The 24,824-nt window shown below is 49.2% G+C and overlaps 1 protein-coding gene across 2 annotated transcripts; it reads right to left on the bottom strand.

Annotated features, from left to right (window-relative positions):
* Positions 1–196: 196 nt before the first annotated feature.
* On the bottom strand, positions 197–24,368 carry Acer1 (alkaline ceramidase 1). 2 transcript variants are annotated; one of them, XM_004865654.3, is made up of 6 exons: positions 24,198–24,367; positions 4,687–4,801; positions 4,475–4,616; positions 3,870–4,007; positions 1,422–1,559; positions 197–1,169 (listed from the first exon to the last, which is right to left on the bottom strand). In XM_004865654.3, the coding sequence occupies exons 1-6, from the start codon at positions 24,288–24,290 to the stop codon at positions 1,001–1,003; spliced, it is 795 nt and encodes a 264-aa protein (XP_004865711.1). In that variant the 5' UTR covers positions 24,291–24,367; the 3' UTR covers positions 197–1,000. The 2 variants fall into 2 exon arrangements, with proteins under 2 accessions (XP_004865711.1, XP_087057452.1); XM_087201326.1 differs by lacking the exon at positions 3,870–4,007 and having other exon boundaries at positions 24,198–24,368.
* Positions 24,369–24,824: the final 456 nt, after the last annotated feature.

Genomic DNA, 24,824 nt, shown 5'->3' on the forward strand with positions numbered 1-24,824 from the left:
TTTAATGGATAGGTAAATCAATTGTTTTAGCATGTGTGCTGCCAACACGAGCACACAGATAGGTAAATCAAAGGGTACGCGGACAGATGGATAGATTAATCATGTATTGATGAGTAGATAATTTTATAAATAAATGGATGGTTGAATTAAAGTATAAATGGATGGATGGATCTTTGGCAGACTCAACAGAAAACACTTTACACACATTAACTTCTTTTATTCGCAGAGAGACCCCATGAGGGAGGGAATACTGTTTACAAAAAAGATGCTGAGCTTCAGAAGTAGGGGAAATCACATCCTTGAGATTGCACAGCTGGACGAGGATTAAGCAGGGACCCACACGCAGGTCTGTGTGGCTCCAAGGCCTCCCCCTTAATCCCCATGCATTCCACGCTCCCCACAAACCCACCACTGCTTGAGACGTAGACTGGACACCCCACTCCCCTCTGGGTCCCCAGGGTCCACAGTGCCCACATGGCCCAGGGTGTCCCCCACTGTCCTCAGATGTCCACCGGCGATGACTTCCTCCCTCAAGTCCAGGGCACCTGCCTGAGCGTCTGTGAGGTCTCTGCGTGTCTGTGAGGCTGTATGGTGAGGGACCCGGATGTTATCTGTTCTCTGTGATGCTCCTCAAGTACCGGGGACATTGTCACGGACAAAGCCAGATCTAACCCACACTGGTATGGCATTCAGCCCACCTGGTCCCTGGGGACCCAGCCTCAGGAGCTGATGTGACAGTGTCCAGGGGGGAGGTGTGGATGCAGAGGAGGAAGTGAAGGAGGACAGGAAGGTGATGGAGGGGAGCCATGGCAGGGGCATCAGACTGCCACTCGGGACACTAGGACACTGTCCCCCTGCTGTGGGGCAGGATAGGGCAGGATATAGCAGGGGACGAGAACGAGAGAAGCACCCAGAGTGTCCTTCCAGTGCAGAGCTGGTGCAGGCCTCCACCCTCACATCCCGGGTGAATCCACAAGCATGGGCAAGGGGTCAGCCGCCCTCAGCAGTTCTTGTCATCAGCCTGGATTTCAATGTAGGGCAGCCCCACGGGCCAAGAGTCCCGTGGCCAGTAGCGGACTTTGAGGGTCTGGCCTGGCATCTCATACGTGGCATCCATCAAGGCCAAGGTGACCATGCCATAAGGGAAGGTGATGCTGATGAGCACATGCCTGTGGGGTGCAGGGAGAGGGTGGGGAGGGCGCAGGATGCCCCTGGTCTCCTCCAGCCTCTCCTGACCCTCATGGATCTCTGCCACTCCAAGGGACCTTAGGGTTAGGTTCCCAACTCCACCCTTCCCCCCACCAAGTCTCAGTATCTAGATCTCCCCCTTTGGCTCCCTACCCCATCCCAGGCTCCTGCTCTAAGCTCTGGCCCCTGAGCTCCTCTGATTCCCAGGTTCCAGGTCTGGGGCAGGGGCTCACCAGATGCTGTGCAGGTAGAAGAAACGAATTCGCTGCCAGAAGCTGCAGAAGAAGAGGTCACTGATCCAGCTGATCAGGGCACTGGCCCACAGAAGTACTGATATCTCAATCATATGCCGGAGCTGCTTGTTGCAGGTCCTGGGAGGGCACAAGGGGCATGGGGCCGGCTCAGACAGTAGCACCCGAAGGGGCTTGTGGGAATTCCCTCCATCCAAGGACCAGAGGAAGGAAGGAGCAAGGCTTTAAGGTGTCTGTGAGTTGGTGCTTTGGATCGTTTGGACCTGGAGTGTCCCCAAAGGCCCCTGTGTTAAAGGCTGTGCTGGGGGGAGGTAGTGGGACCTTTAAGAGGCTGGCATGGTGAGCAGTCATTGCACATTGAAGACCCTGATCTCTTCGCCTCTTTCCCTTTCATTTCCTGGACATAAGAAGACAGGCATTGCATTCCTGCTCCCCTGTGCCAACACAGACCCAAAGAGATGGGACCATCTAATCATGGACTGGAACCTCTAAAACTGTGAGCCCGATTACACCTTACCTTTCTTTTGTGGGGAAGAGTCTTGCTATGTTCCCCATGCTGGCTTGATCTCCTAGGCCCAAGCCATCCTCCTGCCTCAGCCTCTTGAGTAACTGAGACCACAGGTGCATGCCACCATGTCCTGCTCACCTCACCTCTTTATAAGTGGATTTACCTCAGGTCTTTGTTACAGTAGTAGAAATCTGACTAACACAGTGCTTACTCTGTGCTTATAGCTAACAGTTGCTAATTATTTACAGCCCACTAAGAGTAGATATTAACTCTGGTCAATGGTTACCAGTTGGCTTTGACAATGAGTTTCTAGTTGGCATAGCCAATGGTTTCTACCTGGATTGGCCATTAGTTTGCAGTTGGGTTGGTCAATGGTTATCAGGTGGTTTGGCCCATGCTTTCCAATTGGCTTGACCAATGGTTACTAGTTGGCTTGGCCATTGGTTTCTAGTTGTCTTGGCCATTGATTTCCAGTTGTCTTGGCCATTTGTTTCCAGTTGGCTTGGCCAATGGTTTCCAATTTGCTTGACCCAAATGGGACTCTACCAGGAGATCAAAGAGTTGGAAGAGGGTACTGCTAGAATATTTATTTCCTTACTTCCTCTGAGGGGCTGCTTCAGGCTAGTCGCAACCAGTAACTGGAGATGGCATCTTCAAGGAGCTCTCTCCATGGGACTGGGAATGGCTCCTTCTTGATTCTTGTAGTCACCCCCTCCATCACCTCTTGCCCCACATCTCTGGATAGTCACACAATCCCACACTTACAGGCACAGGAATGCTAAACAGCACCCACAGATTTTCCTAATACCCTGCTTTCTCCTTTGTTTATAATCTCTTGATTCTTCTTAAAAGGACCCATTTGAGACTCCCCTCTCTCTCCTCCTAGGACTCAGTGTAGGTGGAAGCTGATGATTGTTGGGAGAATTAATTCCTGAAAAGTTTAAGGGTAAAAGTATGTGGATCAAGGGGAAACGTGTAACACACATTGGTAAAATGTTGATGGTTATTGGAGCTGGTTGATGGGTGCATAGAAGTTTATGGGGGCTGTGTCAGTCACCTTTCAGTTGCTGGGACAAAATATCCTGACATATCCAATTCAAAGGGGGAAAGGTTTACTGTGGCTGACGGATTCAGAGGTTTCAGTCCATAGTTGGATAGCTCCAAGGCAGAAGGGCCTGGCAGAGGAAAGCTGCTCACCCCAAGGCAGGCAGGAAGCAGAGTTTAAAAGATCCAGAGAGAGAGGAGGGGCAGAAATGAGAAAAATGACACTCTGGGTCACGTGCTCAGTGACCTACTTCCTCCAACAGGCTCCGCCCCTCTCAGTGCACTCAGCTAGGAACTCATGATGGACTCAGCCTTTGGTGAGATTAGTGCCTGGGATCTAATCATCTTCCAAAAGCCCTGCTTCTGCACACATGAGCTTTCTGGGGGACATTTCTTGTTTTTATCCAAACCGTAACAGGGCTATTCTCTCTGGTGATAGTTATGTTTTTAAGGGTTTTGTCATGAAAAGGACCGGCTCAGCAGTGAAACAGACACAGATCCGAATCCTGGTGCTGTCTGTCATTGCAGGGTGACCTGGGGAGAGAGGTCCCTTCCAGGAGCCTGTGCTTCAGGGGGCTCAGTTCTCAGAACATGATGTGTATCGAGAGGTTCTTGGGCTGGGGGACAGGAGGCCCCTCCCATGAGCATTTAACCTCAATTCAGTTTTTGGTTTGTTTTTTTTTTAAACAGCACTGGGAATAAACCCAGGCCTTCACACTGAGCTCCATCCCCAGCCTTTTTTATTTTTTATTTTGAGACAGGGTTTCTCTTGAGTCACTGAGTTGCCCAGACTGGGGTCAAACTTGCAGTCCTCCTGCCTCAGCCTTCCAGAGTGCTGGGAATGACAGCCCTGTGCCACCACACCTGACTTCACTCACTTCTTATATTCCAAGCGCACAATGTAGACGATGTGGATGGCGATGCTGTTGAGGGCGTATGCATTGACTGTGGGCCTCACGAGGGACAGGAAGGTGACAAGTACAGTGCCGCTGAGGATCATGCAGGTGAACTGAGACCTAGGGACCAGGGTTCAACTGTGAGTGTGGGGAGGTCTGGGGGGGGCTCAGTAAGGCCATCCTGGGGCCCGTGTGGGTGAGAAAGGTGTCCTGGGGTTTCCAGGTAGGGTCCCATGAGGTCCAAGGAGCCCAGGTGAACACGGGAGCAGAGGCATAGGATGGAGAGAGGGACTGGGGGCAGGGCAGTCAGCAGAAGCTCTAGGGGCCCAGTGAGGTCAGGTAAGGGGTTTAGGGGAAGCCAGGTGGGCTCAGAGGAGGGATCCCCAAACCCAGCTGCATCTCAGGGGTCCCCAAATGCCTGGAGATGGCAGAAGTGCCAGAGTGGTGGGGGGAAGGGGCTCCCGTGAGGCCGGCTGGGTCAGAAAAGAACCCTAGGGTCCGCAGGGGAGATGGCCCACGTGGGACTGGGGTCAGCATCGCAGAGGGGCTGGGTGCCGCCCCATGCGCACAGCCAGGGCCTGCCTCACCTGCTGCCCCTGAAGAAGGCAGGGAAGTGGCAGCGGGGCATCCAGATGCTGTAGCCGCTGGCCAGCAGCCATAGGATGGAGACCTCATCCAGCAGCTGGCCCAGGAAGCTGAGCGTCATGTGGAAGTACATGGAGAAAAGGCCTAGGGAGCAGCAGGCCACGTCAGGGGCCATTCCTACCCCACCTCCCCATGCTCCCAGCCCCGCACCCACCTGTGAACACAAAGAATGCCAAGGTGCAGTAGATGTAGCGGGTGCGCTTCTGGATGTAGGAGTGCATCAGGGAGCCCATGAGAGGCCCGATGATTAAGAAGGTGACATTGCTGACCTGGAACAGAGACACAGAGGGGCCTTGTGACTCGGGGCAGGCAGGGGATGGCTGCCCCAAACCTCAGCCGTGCGCTGGTTACACACACTGTCCGGGCCAGCGGCCAAGCCAAGGGCTGTCACTCTCCCCTGTCACCTTCCAGTTGTCTTTCTCCTTAGGATGTTGCTGCTCTATGTTGTTGGGGACGGAACCCAGGGCCTCACCTATGCTAGGCAAGCTCTATGCTGTGGAGCTTCAGCCCCAGCCCTAGCTGTCAGAGCAACGCATTGGGCATCAATAGATCCCTTGTCCACCAGTTACTCTATGGGTTCCTTTACTCGCTCAGTAGGCAAAGACAGACTACTGGCCCTCTCTATATAGCCCCACCTTTTCTTGTTGGAAGGAAGTGCTTTGTATCCATTAGTTCCATAACCATTGACTGAACCAATGCAGATTGAAAATATTCTGAACGTAGCCCATTAGATAAATGGATAAACTTGGCCATAAAGAAAGATAAGCTTTTTTTTTCTCTCTTTTGAGGCAGGGTTTCACTCTGTAAATCAGGCTGGCCTTAAATTCACTGTTTAGCCAGGCTGGCCTCAAACTCAAGGTAATCCTCCTGCCTCAGCCTCCTGAGTGCTGGGATTACAGTTATTCACCACCAAGCCCAGCTATGAAGGATAAACGTGAGTCATTTGCAGGCAATGGGATGTACCTTGAGATCATAAAGCTAAATGAAGTTAATCAGTCACAGAAGATTAAATATCGCATGGTTTCTCTTATATGAGAAACTCCAAATATAACTAACATGAAAAGCAAAATAGGGCCGGGATTTAGCTCAGTGGTGCCAAGCCTGCCTTGCAAGCACAAGGTCCTGAGTTTAATCCCTGGCACTGCCAAAAAAAAAAGAAAAAAAAAAAGAAAAAGAAAGGGTAGATGATAGGAACAAGGAGACAGATTTGTGGAGATCAGTACAGGATCTAGGGATGAGCAGACATGGGAGGGTGGGGAGGAGGAGGGGAAGTTAAAATAATTAAGATTCAATTCCCCAAGATAAATGTAATTATTTTAGTGTATGTGCTACTGAAGTGAGCACAAGATGAATGTTATTATGTATCACAAATATATACTAATAAAAAAGAAAACATTCGTTTTTTATTTTTTGTTTTTTGTTTTTTGTTTTTGAGACAAGGTCTTCCTGTGTAGTTGAGACTTACCTTAAACTCACAATGTAGCCCAGGCTGGCCTCAAACTCATGGCAATCCTCCTGCCTCAGTCTCCCAAGTGCTGGGATTATAGACATGTGCCACCACGCTTGACTTAAAAGAAAACATTCTGGGGCCTGGGATTTAGCTCAGGGGTTCCAGCGCCTGCCTCGAAAGAGCAAGGTCCTGAGTTTGATCCCTGGTACCAAAAAAACCCCCAAAACATTCTGAACATATAGACTTTGTCATTATCCACTAAACAATACAACAGCTAGGCACACAGCGTTTGCATTATCTTAGGAGTTATAAATCATCTAGAGATGATTTCATCGTATGAAAGGATTCAGTAATAATGCCATTTTATATAAGGTACTTCAGTATCCATGGATTTTGGTATCCATAGGGTTCCTGTGACCAATGCCTCATGGATTCTAAGGAACAATTGTAGTATAGCATCTTCCAAGTTTTGGCTGGGACATGACTTTTTAATAAAACACTGAATTTCCCAGCATACCTTGCAGCTCACTGTAACCTTGTGACTGGATCTGGCCAATAGGATGAGGCTGTAAATGACACCTACTGCTTCCAAGTCAATTCTTTTTTTTCTTATAGCAAAACATTTATCGGTATATTTAGGCATACATAATGATAAGACTTGTCATAGGGAATTTGCACCTGTACATGGTACATCCCTCGTCTTTTTTCTTCTTCTCCTCCTCCCAAGCCCCCTTCCCTCCTTATGTATAAAAGCTGTTTCCATTTTTTCCTTCTATTTTCACTTTGTTTCTTAGCCCTTCCTTCCTCTCTCCCTCCTCCCTTGTTCCCCTTATCATTTGAACATTTTCTTCTTATACATTTTAATCCTTATTTCCACTTTCAGTTTCTTACACCAGAGAAACAATGCGGTATTTAAACCCATGTGTCTGATTTATTTCACTTAAGAGTATGGTCTAGGGGCCCAGGACTTAGCTCAGTGGTTCTGCCGCCTGCCCTGCAAGCACAAGGACCCGAGTTCGATCCCCGGTACCAAAAAAAAAAAAAGAGTATGGTCTCAAGATCCATCCATTTAGCTTGAAATGTCTGAAGCTCATCCTTCTTTATGGCAGAGTAATACTTCATTGTATAGAAAAAACACATCTTCTTTATCCATTCATCAGTCAACAGGCATTTAGGCTGTTTCCAAGATTTAGCTGTGCAAACTGTGCCTCTGTAAACATGTGTGTGCCCATATCACTATGATATGATGTTTTTAATTCTTTCGGGAAGATACCAAGAAGGGGAATATCTGGGTCAAATGGAACCTCTAGTTTTAGTTTTTTGTTTGTTTTGTTTTTTATTTTTTGGTACCAGGGATCAAACTCTGGTCCTTGCGCTTCCAAGGCAAGCGACAGAACCACCGAGCTAAATCCCCGGCCCTAGTTTTAGTTTTTTGAGAAGTCTCTACATCCAGGTCAGCTCTTAAGAAGCCATTTCTGGCTTTCTTTCTAGGCTTCTTTCTCCTTCCTGCAGGCTGAAATGCAGACTGGTGGTTGTGAGTTGGCCTTCACTTTGTAGACAAGAAAGGATGATACAATGCCCTGATGATTCACTTTTAACAAACAGCAAGAAGCAGAAGTGAGGTTGTGTGACTTCTCAGGTTAGATCATAAAAGGAACTGTGGCTTCCACCTGATATTCTCTCTCTCTCTCTCTCTCTCTCTCTCTCTCTCTCAATGAGGATGGAATCTAGGGGTCCTCTCCTACAGCACTACACCCCAGCTACTCCCCCCTTCTATTTATTTTTAGGTACCGGAGTTCGAACTCGGGACCTTGCCCTTGCAAGGCAGGTGCCAGAACCACTGAGCTAAATCCCCATGCCTCCCCGCCCCCCCGCCCCGCTTTTTTAAAAATTTTGAGACAAGAGCTTGCCCAGGCTGGCCTTGGGCTTCTGATCCTCTTGCCTCAGCCTCCTGGGGAGCTGGGATTACAGGCATGTGCCACCATGCCAGGCCCACGTAATTTTATTATTCTTAGAACACGAGAGTTTGGGGTCTTGAGCCACCGAGATGGAAGCCTGGCTATATTTAAATCAATTGTGCTGGAGAGACTACATCTCTATGCTGGAGAGAGATGCTGGAGAGTATCTGTTCCAACCCCAGATATTTCACTTCCTCCTGCTCAGTTGCTGTACCTGAGGAACAAAACTTCAAAGCATTCCAGCCCCATCCTGTCCTCAAGCTGGTTCCAAGTAGAGCACAGATGAGCTGCCCCTGCCAAACCTGCCCTGATTTATGAGCAACATAAAACCTATCATTGTTTTCAAGCCACTAATTTTTAGAATGATTTGTTATGCAGCATTAACAAGCTGAGACTAAAAGTAAATATATTATTGTGGGCTGAGATGGCTGGTGAAGGAGGAGGAGAAAGAGAGGCCAGAGGACATGATTGCACCAGAGCCCCATGATTACATTGTTGCTGTTTGATAAGGTAATCTGAGGGCTAATTATCTGTCTCCCTGTAATTAGATACCTGCTGAATTCCCGGTCCTAGGAGAAGTTTATTATTCCCAGAGTTTTGTCTCATCCTCAGAACAGCATTATACATTCTCAGCTAGGCACAGTGGCACATGTCTGTAATCCCAGCACTCGGGAGGCTGAGGCAGGAAGATGACCGGGAGTTCAAGGCCAGCCTGAGGTAAACAGTGAGTGTTCAAGGTCAACCTGAACTACATAGCAAGATCCTGTCAAAAAAAAAAAAAAAAAAAGTAGAACTGATTCTCAGAGTGGTCAATTCATCCAAATCCATCATTAGCCAGTAAGTGAAGAATCCAAGATTTGAAACCAGAGCCCAAGAACTTGTGAGTTTCTTCTCTTTTTCCTTCCATCCTTCCTTCCTCCCCCTTTTTTCCCCCTCCACCTATGTACCCAGCCCTTTTTTATTTTTTATTTTGTGACAAAGTCTCACTAGGTCACTAAATTGCCCAGGTTGGGCTTGAACTTGTGATCCTTGTGACTCAGCACCCCCAGAGTGCTAGGATTAGGGGTGTTCGTCACCATGCTCAGCGGGAACATAGGAGTTTCTTTTTCTTTCTTTTCTTTTGTATTTCATCAACATTTTTTTCTTCGGTACTGAGGATCAAATTCAGGACCTTGTGCTTGCGAGGCAGGCGCACTACCACTGAGCTCCCCGGCCCTAACATTTATTATTGATATAAACTTTTTTCTTTTTTATTAGGGTGTTTCTTATGAGGTGGATCAGAATTCTGTTTACGATAACCACAGAAATTGTTTAACAGGTGACAGTTGTTTGTTAAAAATCTAATAACTCAAGGTAATAAAACCATAAAAATATGGCATATGAGTCTAGAGTGGAGATAGAGTACTTCTACAACCACCCTCCCTTCTTCCTAACCAAACAGTGACTTGGTTTTGTATTAGCAGGACACAAACCTCAGACCCAGGGAGTGGATAACAATCAGTGTAAGATAAGCTACTCTGATTCTCTGCTTTCTTTCATAATAGAACAGTTATTTCCCACACTCCCTTGCAGCTGCACACAACCACGTGACTAGGTTCTAGTCAATGGGGTGTGAGTACAACAGCCATTCCAGGTTATGCTTTTAAAGGGAAAGGCTGCGCCTTGTCTTTCCCACTCTCTGCTGGAATGCAGATGTGATGAGGCAATTTCCTGGACCATACAGCTGAGGACAATGGCTTAGAGATAGATGTCAAAGTGATCATGGAGAAGGATCCTGGCTTCCTGGCACCAAAGAACTTGCACACCAGCCCTGAAAGTTTACGATTAGATGTTATGTAAGAGAGAAATAATGTTCCTACTCCATGGAATCATTGTTACTTTAGATTTTAGCTACATTTGCTGAACCAATTCTTTAAGTTACACATCCCCCATTTCTTTCTTGATGAATAAACTCAAATTTTGCCCAGGCCACAGGAGGACATGGCCTTCAAGGGAGGTAGGACTGAGACCTAAAGTGTAAGTCATCCCCAGTGTCCTACGAAGTGGATATGGGAAGGCTAAGTGTAGTGGTGCGAGCCTGTCATCCCAGCACTCAGGAGGCTGAGGCAGGAGGATCACTGCGAGTTGGAGGCCAGCCTGGGCCACATAGTGAGTTCAAGGTCAGCCTGGAGTACAGAGCAAGACCCTGTCTAGAAAAAAAAAAGAAAGAAAAAGAAAAAAGAAAATGCCCCCAAGAACTTTTCTGTACCTGAATTACATCAGACAAGATGGATGGTATTAAAATTTGTTTGTTTGGGTTTTTTGGTTTTTGTTTTTTTGAGGCAGGATCTCACTATGTAACCCAGGCTGGCCTTGAACTCATGGTGATCCTCCTGCCTCAGCCTCCCAAGAGCAGGGATTAGGTATGCAGCTTCACACCTGGCTAAATTTTAATTTTAAAAAGTTTTTTATATTATTGGTACATTTTAGATATACATAATGATAGCATTCATCACAGGGAATTTGTGCTTCTACATGATATATCTTGCTTCTTTTTTTTTCCATTCCCAGGCCCTCCCTTCTACCCCTCTTCCCCTCTTTATTTAAAAAAGCTTTGTTTCTGGGCTGGAGATTTAGCTCAGTGGTTTCGCCGCCTGCTGCGCAAGCGCAAGGACCTGAGTTGAATCCCTGGTACCAACCCCCGCCCCCCAAAAAAAGCTCTGTTTCCTTTTTTCCTTCCATTCTCTTTTTTCCCCCTTGTTCCTTCTTTTCTTTCTCCCCTCCTGAATTTTATTTTGGTGCAGGGTCTCACTAAATTTCCTAGGCTGGCCTTGGGCCTCCTGAGTAACAGATTTACACACGTGTGCCACTGTGCCCGGCTTAATTGAATGTTTTATTGAAACTAAAACATCCCAGTGACAAACTTCGATAAGGGATTGGATTCTTGCTACCTTTGTCACTAACCAGGGAGCCTTGGGAATGTAACATAAATCTCCTAACCCCCCTCTCTGATCTGTGAAATGTGCACCATGCCACCTATGTCTTGATGCTGTTGATCTAAGCTCCAGGTGTCCTTAGCTTTGAGTACAGTTCGGGTCAGGAGAACATGTGCACTAGATTTTCAATGGCTCAAGGCCCAGCTTGAATCCTCAGCAGCTGCAGGATTCTGATTCCCCGTAAAGACTCCCTCCGACACATCTGAGCCACAGGGAACATCTCATGTGACCTCAGAAGTACTTTTGTGTGCGCACGTGATGGGGAGGCTGGGGATTGAACCTAGGGCATTTGGACTGAGCAACACCTCAAATCTTTTTTAATTTTAATTTTAATTTTTTCAATTTTGAGGTAGGGACTGTGCAGTGGATTGACTAATGGGCAACTTGTAACACTCAGATGAACTGAATCAGCATGGTCTGGGCGTGGAGGATCCACCCAAAGATCGTTACCGATTGCCATAAAAAGAGAACTGGAGGGGAAGAGCTTGGCCTGTTGATTTGCCAGGAGAAACTTGCTGCGGATGGTTTTCCTGATGCAAACTAGGCTGTTCTCATCGGAGGAGGAGCTCGGGACCTCGATGAGGAGGAGCTCGGGGCCTTGCTGTCGCTGGGAATGGCTGCTGTTTTCATCGGGGGAGCTCTGACCTTCACCATGAGCATCACTTCCTGGCTCCAATATGGATCCCTCAGCCTGGTGGCACAAATCCTTCATCTCACCAGTGTGGATTTTCTGGCTTCCGCCACTGGCCTTTGGGCCTTCCAGGTGCAGATCCTCAATACGAACAAGCATGAGACATTGCCGTGGGCTCCAGGCCACTGGCTGGACTCGAGGAGGACATTGCTTTGGGCTCTAGGCCTTCAGCTAGACTTGTGTGGGACACTGCTGGGATCCAGGCTCTCAGCTGAATTCTTTGGGCTTCTAGTGTGCGGTTAATCTCTTGCACTCCTTTGCATTTAAATCTTTGGGTAATTATCATAAAATAACCTTATAAGTTATATGTCCTGTATTTAATGTATTCTCTTGCCGAATCCTTCTGACTACAACAGACTGGAACTTGGAATCCTCCTGTCTCAGCCTCCCAGAGAGCTGGGATTACCACTGTATACTACAATGCCCAGTTTGAGAAATACTTTTCTTCTGTGTTTGCCAACTTGCCAACTTTCTCAATTATGCCTTCCCCCTGTCAGGTATGGTGGGCATACCTGTCATCCTAGCACTTAGGAGACTGAGGCAGGAGGATCTCTGGGAGTTCAAGGCCAGCCTGGGTGACATAGTAAGTTCAAGGTCTCCTCAATTACCTATCTCCTTCTTAAGCAGGGAAAAGGTGTCGCCCTGTTAATAGGACTCTGTAGCTCTCAGCCTTGATCTTTAGGATGCTACCTAAAAGCCTGCCCGCCACGGCAGGTGTGGGGCCATCGCTCACCCCACCCACAGTCAGCACCATGGCCTTCATCCTGGGCACCTGCACTGGCTCCCGACCAGAGGCCTCCTGGTTCTAGGGCAGTCCTGGCTCTTTTCAGGAGGTCATAGAACTAGCCCAAAGGTGACAATTACAGAGCACAGGCGGAGACCCATGGGTGAACTGGTTGCGGAGCCCACATCTACACCTTTGTCCTGGTTTTCCACCCCGATCTGGTGTCTGCAAATAGACAAGATCGTAGACACCTCCAGACCAGCCTCCCCAGGGTACCCAAGTGACTCCTCTGAACAGCTGTCTCTGTCACAAGGCCTCACTCCACTAGGGCAGATGCCTATGCCTGGCTGGGGTGGTCAGGTACACTCTCTTATGAGGATTTGAAATTCAAGGCAGACAGAAAAATTGACATCGGCAACTCTAAAGAGGCCTTTGGACACTGTTGTAATGATGAAGACATGGCAGCTATCTTGTGTTCTCAAGGCAACAGGGCTAAGAGCAAAAGCAAATATTCCAAGATGATATTTGCTCTTGGGCCTACTGCAGAGATGACCTGGGTCCTGGGCTTCCCAGGCGCGCTCTCTCTGTCTCTCTCCCCGCACCCCAAAATCCTGCCTCAGCCTCCTGAGTGCTGGGATTACAGGTGTGCGCCATGATTTGTTCCCAGCTTATGGGAGATTTATCGGTATGTCAGCCATGCTAAGGGAAGCAGCAGCCATGTTTCATTCGTTCCACTCCAGGCTGCTCCCTAGGAATTGCTGCACCCCAAACCGAAGCCAGAGCCTCTCCAAGCCTCAGTGTGCGACCGTGAATGAAGATAGCAACACCTAGTCCTTCCCTCGCCCAGGTCGGGGTGCAGACCGCGGAGGGGAAGGGATGTGGGAGTGAGCGCCCACAGCGGCTGCCTTGTCCCCTCGGAACGTGGTGCTGAAGTGAGACCCCGAGGAGATGAAGAGGGTGGGACCATGACTGCTGCGGGGGCCCAGTCTGTGCTGACTCTCGCCGTCCCAGAGAACCCCAATGTCGCCGAGGCCTCTGGGCTGCCCTGGCCCTCGGGGACATCTGAGAGTACCTGGAGACAGTGACCCAGCCAGTCCCCAGGAGGCTTCCGCCTCCACTCGCAGCGCGCGTGCCTGCAGCGCCCAGGAACCAAAGCCAAACTCTTAGACATGCGATCAGTGCCTTCCCTAGTAACTGGCTCGCCGCCCTGATGGCCCCGCAAACACCCTGGCAAAGGGCAGGCGGCTGTCTTTGTACCCTGCAGTCTCTCCATTTGCTTTGTCTCTCAGCACTGGGGATGGAACCCAGGCCCTTCTTGTAGAGGCTTTTTAGTTTTTGAGACATTGTTTTGCTAATTGCCCAGGCTTGGATGTGATCCTCCTGCTTCAGCCTCCCAGCCTTGCCATGGAGGTGGTAGACGTTCTGAAAATAGCAAGAGCTGCTGTGGCTTCTGTTTTGTTTTGTTTTCTTGTCTTTTGTTTGAGGCAGGGTCTCCCTATGTATCTCAGGGGAGCCTTGAACTCACAGAGATCCTCCTGCCTCAGCCTCCTGAATGCTGGGAATGACAGGTGTGCACCACCACAAAGCCCTCCTGGGCAGTTGTTGAGGGAGATAATAGTAGGGAGCAGAGTGTCACAAGTCCCGGGCCAGAGACTGCGAAAGTCCCCAGCAGGCTCCAGTCCCTGATAACATCAGCCGAAGCCCTAACACCTGGCTCCCCTCCTTGCCTCCGGGGCTCAGGCCCCACAGTTCCCAGGGCTCACCCCATCCAGCCACCGAGAATCAGAAGATGCAGAAACCTGGGACCTGTCCAAGCCCAGCCTGGCTCTGAGTCATGACACAGGTGACAAGGACGCCCTGGGTCCCAGCCCCGGCAGCTGACTTTGCCTCCATCCATCCATGGGTTGAACGGGCTTTCCCCGAGGGCCTAATTCATTGTGCCTGAGGACCTCACAGTGCCTCAAACCACAGTCCCTGTGTCGAAGGCTGGCTGCAGGGAGGAGGACACTGGCAACTCTCCTATCTCCAAGTGCTGTGGTAGGGTGTCTTCAGTTTTGTTTTTCACAGTTCTGGGGCTGGAACCCAGTGCCTTTATAGTGAGCAGCATCCCCAGCCCTTTTTATTTTTAATTTTGAGACAGGGTCTTGCTAAGTTTCCCAAGCTGCCCTTGATCCTGAGATCCTCCTGCCTCAGCCTCCCAGAGTGTGGGATGACAGGCGTGCACCCCCACACCAGGTCTTGTTCATTCATTTCTTGACTTGTCAGTATCTCCATGCTCCCTCAGCGGGCCAGGACTTCTCTGAGGACCCCTCTGTTCACCTCTGTCTCCTCCCCATGTTCCTAGCAACTGTCACTTAACCCGCTGGGTGCTGGGGTATAGGAAGCCAGCGTCAGAGCCCCGAGTGCTGTGGGCCTCAGCACTCCTGGCATTAGAAACTCTCACCCACTGCCATGGAGTTGGCCCAGGAGGGGGCTCTCACCTCTCTGAGCCTTTATTTCCCCACCCACCGGGGGCAGAAGAGAAGCTCTTCTGCCAAGCGCATGGGGTCACACATGCCCAGAACTTGGGAGGCTTTGGCAGGAGGATGGCGAGTTCAAGCCCAGCTGGGGATAATTAGGGAGACTCTGTCTCAAAATAAAAAATAAAATAAAATGGGCTGGGGATGGAGCTCAGTGCCAAAGCCCTGGGTTCAGTAAGTACTGATTTCATAGGGTTTTCGGAAGATCAGTATGTGCTACAGCAAGAGAAACCACCGACAGAGCTAAGAGACAACCTACAACGTGGGAAAAAATTCTCACCTGCTCTTCCTCAGACAAAGGGCTACTATCTCGAATCTATAAAGAGCTCAAAAAAAACCAGACCCTCCCAAATTTAAAGACCCAATTAAAAAATGGGCATCTGAAATGAACAGACATTTCTCAGACAAAGAAGTAAAAGCAGCAAATAAACATATGAAAAAATGTTCAACATCACTGGTCATTCGAGAGATGCAGATGAAAACAACACTGAGATTCTACCTCACCCCAGAAAGAATGGCTGCTATCAAGAAATCAGCCAATAACAAATGCCTGCGGGGGTTTGGGGAGAAAGGAACCCTTCTCCATTGCTGGTGGGAGTGCAGACTGGTGCAACCACTGTGGAAATCAGTATGGAGATACCTCAAAGACCTAGGCTTGGAGGTCCCATTTGACCCAGCTATTCCCCTGCTGGCTATCTTCCCAAAAGAATTAAAAGAATCATACCACAGCAATATATGCGCACCCATGTTTATAGCGGCACAGTTTGTAGTAGCTAAAACTTGGAAACCGCCCAACTGCCCATCAACTCTCCAATTAAAGAAGATTTTTTTTATAAAACCTCATTTATAAAATGGAGTACTACTCAGCCATAAAGAATGAGAAATTAGGTTCCGCCTGCCTCGCAAGCGCAAGGTCCTGAGTTCGATCCCTGGTACTAAAAAGTAAAATGAGAAACTAGAGACATTTATAGCTAAATGGATGCATACTGAGGCCATACTCTTAAGTGAAATAAGTAGGACACACATGTGTAAATACCGAAGAGTTTCTCTAGTGTGAGAAACTAAGTGTAAATAAGGATCAAAATGTATAATTGATACTGTGAAATAGGAAGAAAAGTTCCAAAGGGGTAGGGGAAGTGGGAGAGGTAGGGGAAAGGAAAGAAGGGAAAGGAAAAAATATGAGAAGTGGAAAAAATGGAAACAAAGTCTCTGTAAATAGGGAAAGGTGGAGGGGGTGAAGGACGGGCAGAGGAATGGGGAAAAATAAGAACCAAGATGCATCATGTAAAGGTACAAGATCCCAATAACTTGTATTGTTACTGTATTGTATACCTAAAATGTACCAATAAACTTAATGGACAAAAAAGATCAGTAGGTGCTATGCATTACATAAAATTAATAATTGTCAAATAAAATTAATAAATATCACTTTTTGCATCTCACTTACATCTAAGGATGATGGCTTCAATTTGTTCAATCTTAAAGAGATACCAGGAGCCATGCGTTTTCTTATAGCTCTACTTTTCAAAAAATGAGACATAAATCACATAAAGGTTATTTTGTTTTGTTTTGTTTGTTTTGAGACAGGATCTTGCTAGCTCAGGCTGGCCTTGAACTCAGAGATCCTCCTGCCTCAGCCTCCCATGTGCTGGGATGACAGGTTTACACCAGGATGCCTGTCACAATCTATTCTTTTAAAGGGTAGCATTCAGCAGTTTTTAGGACACTCACGATGCTATATAACCATCACCTCTAATTCCAAAACATTTTCATCACCACAAAAGGAAACCCCATCAGTCACCCATCTCGTCGCCAGCCTGTGGCCACCACAAATCCAATTCCTGTCTCTGGGTTTGTCTGTCCTGAGCATTTCCTGTCCACGGAGCCCACACTGTGTCCGTCTATGTCTGGCATCTCTCACTGAGCACAGCATCCTCAGGTCCCTCCATGCTGTGGTCAGTGTTACAGCCTCATTCCTTTTCCTGGCTGCACAATATTCCATCCTGTGGTGCATACACCACTGTTGTTTATCCATTCCTGTGCCTGGATATTTGGGTGGTTTGGCAGCTGCTTGATGCTCTTCCTGGTCCTGTGACTTAGTGCCCTGCTGCTGTCCCCTACTGTCACAGAAATCACTGTTTACTTGCAGAATAGACAGATGACAGAATGACGAATTCTGCCTAGCACTTACCACTGCCCAGCCTCCTGCACCATCGACCTTGGTGCTCCCCAGGTCTAGAGCATCAGTGCCCAGAACAGTGCCAGGCACATGCCCAGTGCTCTGTGGCTGGGTGAGCTCTAAACTGCAGACAGTTTTCCCACCACTGTGGCCCCTCCATCCGCCCTTCGAGACCAGCAGGGTAGAGACCTCAGCGCCTAGTTTTCCAAAGGAGAAAAGCAGTCCAGACAGACCCATCATGACTGGGCTGGAACCAGGCATGGTGGCACATGCCTGTCATCCCAGCACTCTGGAGGCTGAGGCAGGAGGATCACCGGGAGTTTGAGGCCACAGAGCGAGACTCTGTCTCAAAAAGTAAAAACTCAAAGGACGCTCCAGGGCCGGACCACACTTCGGAGGTCCGCATGGGCAGGGGAAGCTGTAGCAGAGGAGGTAGAGGCACTGCAGCCACATCCCCATGCCCTCCCTGCTCTCTGCAGTGCCGCCCTGCAGACCCCTCATCCTCACTGCCCCCGACCATCCCTGTTTCTGCACCTGACTGTCTGAGGGGGAGTTCCCTGGAGAAGGTGAGGGGCACAGCCTCTGAAGCTTCGTCAGAACCCCAAGAGGAAAATCAGCATCATAGCAGCCTCTGGGGAGCCTTGAAACTTCCACGGGCACCACTTGAAACTCTCCTAAATTGTCAGCTGCCTAGAAGGATTCCAGGCCCATGTGAGCAGCTGTGAACTGGGATGACCCACGGCCCTGCCGTGTTCAGGGCGGCCCCCCAACGCACCCTTGACTTCTGATGCTGTTGATGAGCCCTCCTGGCTCTCCCAGCCCACCTGCAGCTGACCTCACACCGAACCATGTGTGGCTCCTCAGCCTGGCGTTGCCGGTTTGGATTTGACCCCGGGAATGCGTGGTGCTTTCCCTCACCCTGCAGTTCTGGTCCCATAGGCAGCCTGGGTTCTGGCTTCCAGCCACCAGCTTTTTCCCCACAGCCTGTGAGCTCCTGCTCTAGGCCTTGGCACCTGCCGTTCCCTTTGACCCAGTGGCCTTAGAGAACATCTCCTCCATCCCTGAAGACTTGGTGTCCCCAGCCTGGCGCCCTTCACTCCTCATTCAGTAAGCAGAGTCCTCAGGCTCCACCCCATGGCCCGGAGGAGACCGTCCTGCTTCTGCCTCCCTCTGAGGCTGGAGGAGCACACTTGGAATTCTGGACCCTCAGGGCTGGGAGCACAGAGCCTCCCTCGGAACCCAGGATCACCCAGCACAGGCCAGTATACAGCATTTTGGTTGGACAAATCAACCCATCAATAAACACTTGATAAATTTCAGACCCAGCATTCAGAATGTGTCTGATTCTCACCACTTTCCAGCCACAAAAGCATACTTTCTCCTTTTCTAGTCTGACCATCTCCTCCTGTACTTCAAAGACTTTTAATATATCCTTTCCCTTCTTCTGTCCTCTTCTCCTGGACTTCTACCCACTCCTCGAACTCCTGTTCACCGTTCAAAACCCAACTCCCGGTGCCCTTCTCCACACAGCCGCCCAACAGCTGGCTGCTGCCTTTTTCTCTGACCCTGACTATTAAGGGCTAGGCTCTGCCACCCTAAGCCGACTCCTAATTGCTTCCAAATAGCACTGAGAAAACAACAGTTTCCAACTGTGAGCCATGATTCATAGATAAGTGGGTCATGATGAAATCAACGCGAAGAGATCTTTAGCTTTTTTTTTCTGCTACATATTTTACCTGTCATTCACATCTCTACAAAAGCAGGCTTGTAAATAGCTGCATAGTATTTTACTAGAATATATTCAGCCTCACACGAGATAGCTACAACATTGTGGTTTCTATTTTATTTGTTCATTTATTTCTTGCAATGAAAAGTGACTCAGGGATGACTTTGTACGTGACTCTTGTTGCTTACTGGGATGATTCGTTTGGTAAAAATTCCTAACGATACAGTGGCTAAGTTGGGGGAGCATCATTTGTAAATTCATCTCCTGATGAAAATCATCAAATTGCCCACTGGAAGTAGCTATATGTGAGTGTGCTATATTCACTACAAATAGACTCAGCTGAAATTTTATTGGGGGGGGGGTGTTTGTTGACACAGGGTGTTGCTTTATAGTCCAGGTTGGACTTAAACTCACTTTGTAGCCCAGGCTGGCCTTGAACTCTCAGTGATCCTCCTGCCTCAGCTTCCAGAGTACTGGAATTATGAATGTGCATCACCACGCCTGGCTTTTATGTTACTCTTTTTTTTGGTACCGGGGATCGAACTTGGGTCCTTGCGCTTGCGCAGCAGGTGACGAAACCACTGAGCCAAATCCCCAGCCCATTTATGTTACTCTTTGAAGCGAGATCTGAGTGTGTTGTCCAGACTGGCCTTGAACTCCTGGGCTCAAGCAATTCTCCTGCCTCAGCCTCTGGAATAGCAGGGACTATAGGTGTGTGCCACCATGCCAGCTTAAACTCTTTACTTAGTTATTATCTGTAGTGCTGGTGATTCAGCGGAGACCTCATGTGTGCTAGGAGGTGCTTGACCACAGAACTGTCATTAGCCCTTGATCTCTCTCTCTCTCTCTCTCTCTCTCTCTCTCTCTCTCTCTCTCTCTCTCTGTGTCTCTTTTCATTGAAGTACTGGGGACTGAACACAGGGGCTTTTTCCTGCTATACCCCCACCCCTTTAAAATCTTTTATTCAGAGACAGGGTCTTGCTCAATTGCCCGGGCTGACCTTGAACTTGCAATCCTCCTGCCTCAGCCTCCCAAGTAGCTGGGATGACAGGTGAGCACCACAGTGCCTGGCTCCTCAATTCATTTTTTTTTTTTTTTTGGTACCAGGGATCGAACTCGGGTCCTTGCGCTTGCGCAGCAGGCGGCGAAAGCACTGAGCTAAATCCCCAGCCCAGTTGTTTTCCATTTGACTCTTTGTTTATATACATACGTGTACCAGAGGCTGGCCAACTGTGGCCCATGGCTCAAGTTCAACCCTTTGTCTTGTATTATAAGGATGGCATGCTAAGAATGAGTCACATTTTCAAACAACTAAATAATAATAATAATAATAATAATAATAACTGATCGTTATTTTGTGACCTGTGAAATGACAGGAAATTCACACTTCAGGAGCGAAGTTGTAGGCGCGTGGCCACGCCCGCTCATTTGCATGTCGCCTGGGCTGCTGGGAGTCCTGCGCAGAGGCGGGGCGTCTGGGAGACACCGCTCGTCCCCTAAAGCCAAAAAGATTTACTAGCTGGGTCTATAAAGAGAAACCCCATCCCTCCTCAGCCTCCTTGAACAATGTGACTATCACTCCATGGTGTTCTGGGGAAACAAAGCTCGGGAGAAGCTAATAGAACTCTGATTCTGCTCCTTTACACCTGCCCTGCTTGGTCTCAGCCTTTTTTTTTTTTTTAAGACAAGGTCTCACTATGTTATTCAAGCTGGCTTCAAACTCAAAGTGATCCCCCTGCCTCAGCTTCCCAAGTCCTGGGATTACAGGCCTGTAATCCCACCCTGTCCCGAATCTTTCTTTCTTTTTCTTTGTGTTGCTGGGGATGGAACCCAGGACCTCACACATGCTAGGCAAATACGCACCACTGAGCTACACCCCAGACCCCTTTTTCTTTTGTGGTACAAGGAATCAACCCCAGGGCCTTTGCACCTACATCCCCAGCTCTTTTTATTTGTTGTTTTGAGTCACGGTCTTGCTAAATTACTAACTTACCCAGGCTGGCCTCAAACACATGGTGATCCTCCTGCCTCAACCTCCCAAAACACTAGGATTATAAACAGTGCCACCAGGCCCAGGCAGAGCCTTTTTGATAAGAAAGATCCAAGTCTAGCCGGGTGTGGTGCTGCACACCTGTAATCCCAGCACTCAGGAGGCTGAGGCAGGAGGATCACTGGGAGTTCAAGGCCAGCCTGGGCTACCTAATGAGACCCTGTCTCAAAAATCCAAACTGAACAAGAAAGATCCAAATCCATTCAAGCCAGTGAAAGACAAAGACTGATTTGTGGAAGGCTGGATCAAGGCCTGGAAAGGCAGGTCTGGGTGGGGATGATGTAAAATCTCTTTCCTAACTCAGGTCCTGATGGAGTTGAGTGTTGGACACGAACACATCTACACAGATTGCCTCACTTGCTTCACTTCACACAGGCTAGAGGAGGGTTCTGGGGACAAGGATTTGAAGTGAGTGTGTGGGTGAGGCCAGGGCTGGCCAGGCTGCTCCTGAGTCACCTTCGTCCTGGGGCTCAGGGGGCCCTCGGGAGTGGGCAGAGCAGAGGACGCCCTGGCCACGGGGCCTCTGGGGAATCCAGAAAGAACCTGGCCCCTTCAAGCCCCTCCTGGGACCCCTGGGACCTCTGAGGGCCAGGAATGGCATCCCCAGCCAAGAGGAGCAAGTTCCAGGGAGCCACTGAGTCACAGGCCACAGGGTCGGAACAACCCTGGCAGGCTGACAGAGCCCCCCTTTCCATACTGCAGGCTCTGCACTGAGCTACATCCCTTCCCTTTTTCTATCTCATTCTGATTTCTTGCTAAGATGCTAAATCACCCAGGCTGGTTTTAAAGTACAGATCCTCTTGGCTCAGCCTCCTGAGCAGCTGGGATTATAGGTACACACCACGACCCCTGACTTTCTCACCTCTAAGAGTCCCAGAACAAGAGTGTCCCGGACTTGCCAGGTTCAAATCCTGGCTATAAGTGCCAGGGTGACCTGGGCAGATCTCCATGGACATCTGTTTCCTCACCTACAAAATGGGACGAACTCTATATTGGCCAAACTCCCAGAGTCATTGTAGAGAAGAAATGCAATTCTTTAGGTTAAATGCTTAGTACAACACTTGGCCTGCAGCCATTGCTCAATAAAGGGCAGTGTCACGTGACTGTGTTGCCACCCCTTACTGAGCACAGGCTGTATGCAGGGACTGAGGAGCTTGCTCTCTCTCTCTCTCTCTCTCTCTCTCTCTCTCTCTCTCTCTCTCTCTCTCCCTTGATTTGTTTGTTTGGTTGATCTTTTGAGACAAGGTCTCACTATGTAGTCCAGGCTGGGGTCAAACTTGGTGGAATCCTCCTGCCTCAGCCTCCTGAGGGCTGGGTTCAGTTCTTTTTATTTTTTATTTGGAGACAGGGTCTTGCTAAGTCTCTAAGTTGCTCAGGCTGGGCTCAAACTTGGGATGCTCCTGTGTCAACCTCCCAGAGCACTGGGATGACAGGAGGTCCTCATACCTGGCTTGGCGGTAACACTTTGCTATGCTGCCCTCAGGCTGAGTCAGGGGGAAGAGGAGCTCCTGCCTCTTTCAGCAGTCAGCTTCCTACAGTTCCTGCATCGTCCACACTTGGGTCCAAAGCTGTTGTTCTGTGTGCAAGGTGATTTTTGAGCATTCCCAATGCCATGCTGTAGGAGGGGTTGGGAGAAGGGGACCACTCACTCTGCCCAGAACGGAGGGATTTGCTGGGAGGGGGAATTTTCAGTCTTAAAAATAGGATAGTAGGGCCGGGGATTTGGCTCAGTGGCGCCATGCCGTGCCTGCCTGGTAAGCTCAAGGTCCTGAGTTTGATTTCAGGAACAACAACAACAACAAAAGGATAGTAAGGGGGGAAAATAACATCCAAGAGAGATTATGTAAAGGTGCAAATTTTCAGTGATGAATGTCATTATATTATATACCTAAAATGTACCAATAAAATAAAATAAAATAAAATAAAAAAGGATGGTAAATGGATGCATTATTTTTCCTTTCTTTTCTTTTCTTCTTTTTTTGGGGGGGCGGTATCAGGGATCCAACTCAGGACCTTGTGCTTGCCAGGCAGGCGCAGTGCCATTAAGCTACAGGCCCAGTAGATGCATCAGGAGATTTAAAAAAATTTTTAGACAGGGTCTTGCCATGTAGCCCAGGCTGGCCTCAAACTCATGGCGATTATCTTGCCTCAGCCTCCAGAGTGCTGGAACTCTAAGTATGAGCCACCATGCCCAGCCAAGACCGTATTTTTATGTGAAATAAATAGGACACATATGTTTAAATATCGCATTGTTTCTCTATATGAGAAACTGAAAGCATAAGTAAGGTCCAACAGGGATGATAGGTATGGGAAGTAGGAAGAAAATGTTCAAGTAGGAAGAAGAACAAGGGAGGAGAAAGGAGAAGGGAAGCAAGGGAAAAGAAAAACAGAGTAGAAGGAAAAAATGGAAGCAAAGCTTTTGTAAATAAGGAGGCCAAGAAGGGTTTCAGGGAGGGGAGGGAGAAGGGAAACAAAGAAGAATCAAGACATACTATGTACAGGTACAAATTCCCTATGATGAATGGGATCATTTCTTTTATCGAAAGTGTCTTGCCGGGGATTTAGCTCAGTGCTGCCCCCGCCTGCCTCGCAAGTGCAAGGTCCGAAGTTTCATTCCTGGTACCAAAACCAAAACAAAACAAAAAAAACAAAACAAGACTCCTATGCAAAAGTATACCAATATAACTTATGGGGAGAAAAAAAAGGATAGTCCCAGCTGGCCGTGGGGGCACATGCCTGTCATCCCAGCACTGTGGAGGCTGAGGCAGGAGGATCACAATCTTGAGGCCAGTGTGGATTACACAGACACCTGTGTATAGTGGCTGCAGATGTAGCTCAGTAGTAGAGCACTTGGCTGACATGTAAGTCTCTGTGTTCAATCCTCAGTATAATTAAATAAATGAAGCAAGCAGGGAGACCCTGGCTCAATTTTTAAAAGGTGGGTGGATTATCCAAGGAGAGTTAGTCACCCTGGGCTGGGATTCCAGCTGGGAAGGAGTCAGACACAGTCACTCCCCACACACACACACCCAGGGAGCCTTCTCTGATCCTCCCTCATTGACTCAAAGGCCTCTCAGGGTCTCTCCAGGGCTGCCTCTGCGCCCCCTATTACAACACCATCCCCCCAGGTTGCATTTCTATGTTCTCTGCCCGGGAACCCAGCCACCGTCTGCTGCTGTGTATCTAAAACCTATCACATCCCTTGGTACCAGGTAAAGATGAATGAATGAATGAGAGCCAACAGTCCTTGTGTGGCGGAAGAGTGAGCCGAGCCACAGTCACGAATAGTAGAACCGATCCAGCAAGATTCCCCAGCGAGGATGAGGAAGGAGAAGCCGGGTTTTGAACCCACGGCCCGAGCCTGCTGCAGTCCCTTCCCCCGACGGCGCTCACCGTGTTGTAGAACTCAGCCACCAGCGCCGAGTGCTGGAAGTTGCTCTCACACCAGTCCACTTCGGAGCTCTGGTAAGCCAGGATGCTGGGCATGGTCCTCACGCAGTGCCTGCCGCGGCTCCCTGTGCCGGCACAGCCCGCCAGGGTTAGGGTGCCTGGAGGAGGCCCGGCCCAGGCGAGGCGGGGAGAGGACAGCAGCCCTGAGAGGAAAAACCTGCCAGGCGGCTCCCCGATTGCACCAGGGCCGCCTGGCAGGTGCTATCCAGGGGCGCTGGCGGCTCAGGTGGGGCGGAGGTGAGCGGGCAGGAGGAGGAGGAGCCGGGCTGCTGCTGTGGCGAGGGCCTCCCTGAGGCCAGAACATCACTCTCCCCGTTTGACAGGCACACAAACTGAGGCCAGGAAGCAAAGGGACTCAGTGGCAGCAACCAGGCTGGCTGGGACCCGGGCTTTTTTTTTTTTTTTTTTTTTTAAGGCAGGTTCTCACTGTGTAGCCCAGGATGGACCTGAACTCATGGTGATCCTCCTGCCTCAGCCTCCCAAGAGCTAGGATTACAAACTTGGCTGGTCACCATGCCCAGCAAGGGACCCAGGCCCTTAACCACTGGGCCTGGCTGCCTGGGTACCTCC

This window comes from Heterocephalus glaber, unplaced genomic scaffold, assembly GCF_053883595.1.
Source record: "Heterocephalus glaber isolate CG9 unplaced genomic scaffold, H.glaber_assembly_v1.0 deba00001760, whole genome shotgun sequence".
Classification (NCBI taxonomy): domain Eukaryota; kingdom Metazoa; phylum Chordata; class Mammalia; order Rodentia; family Bathyergidae; genus Heterocephalus; species Heterocephalus glaber.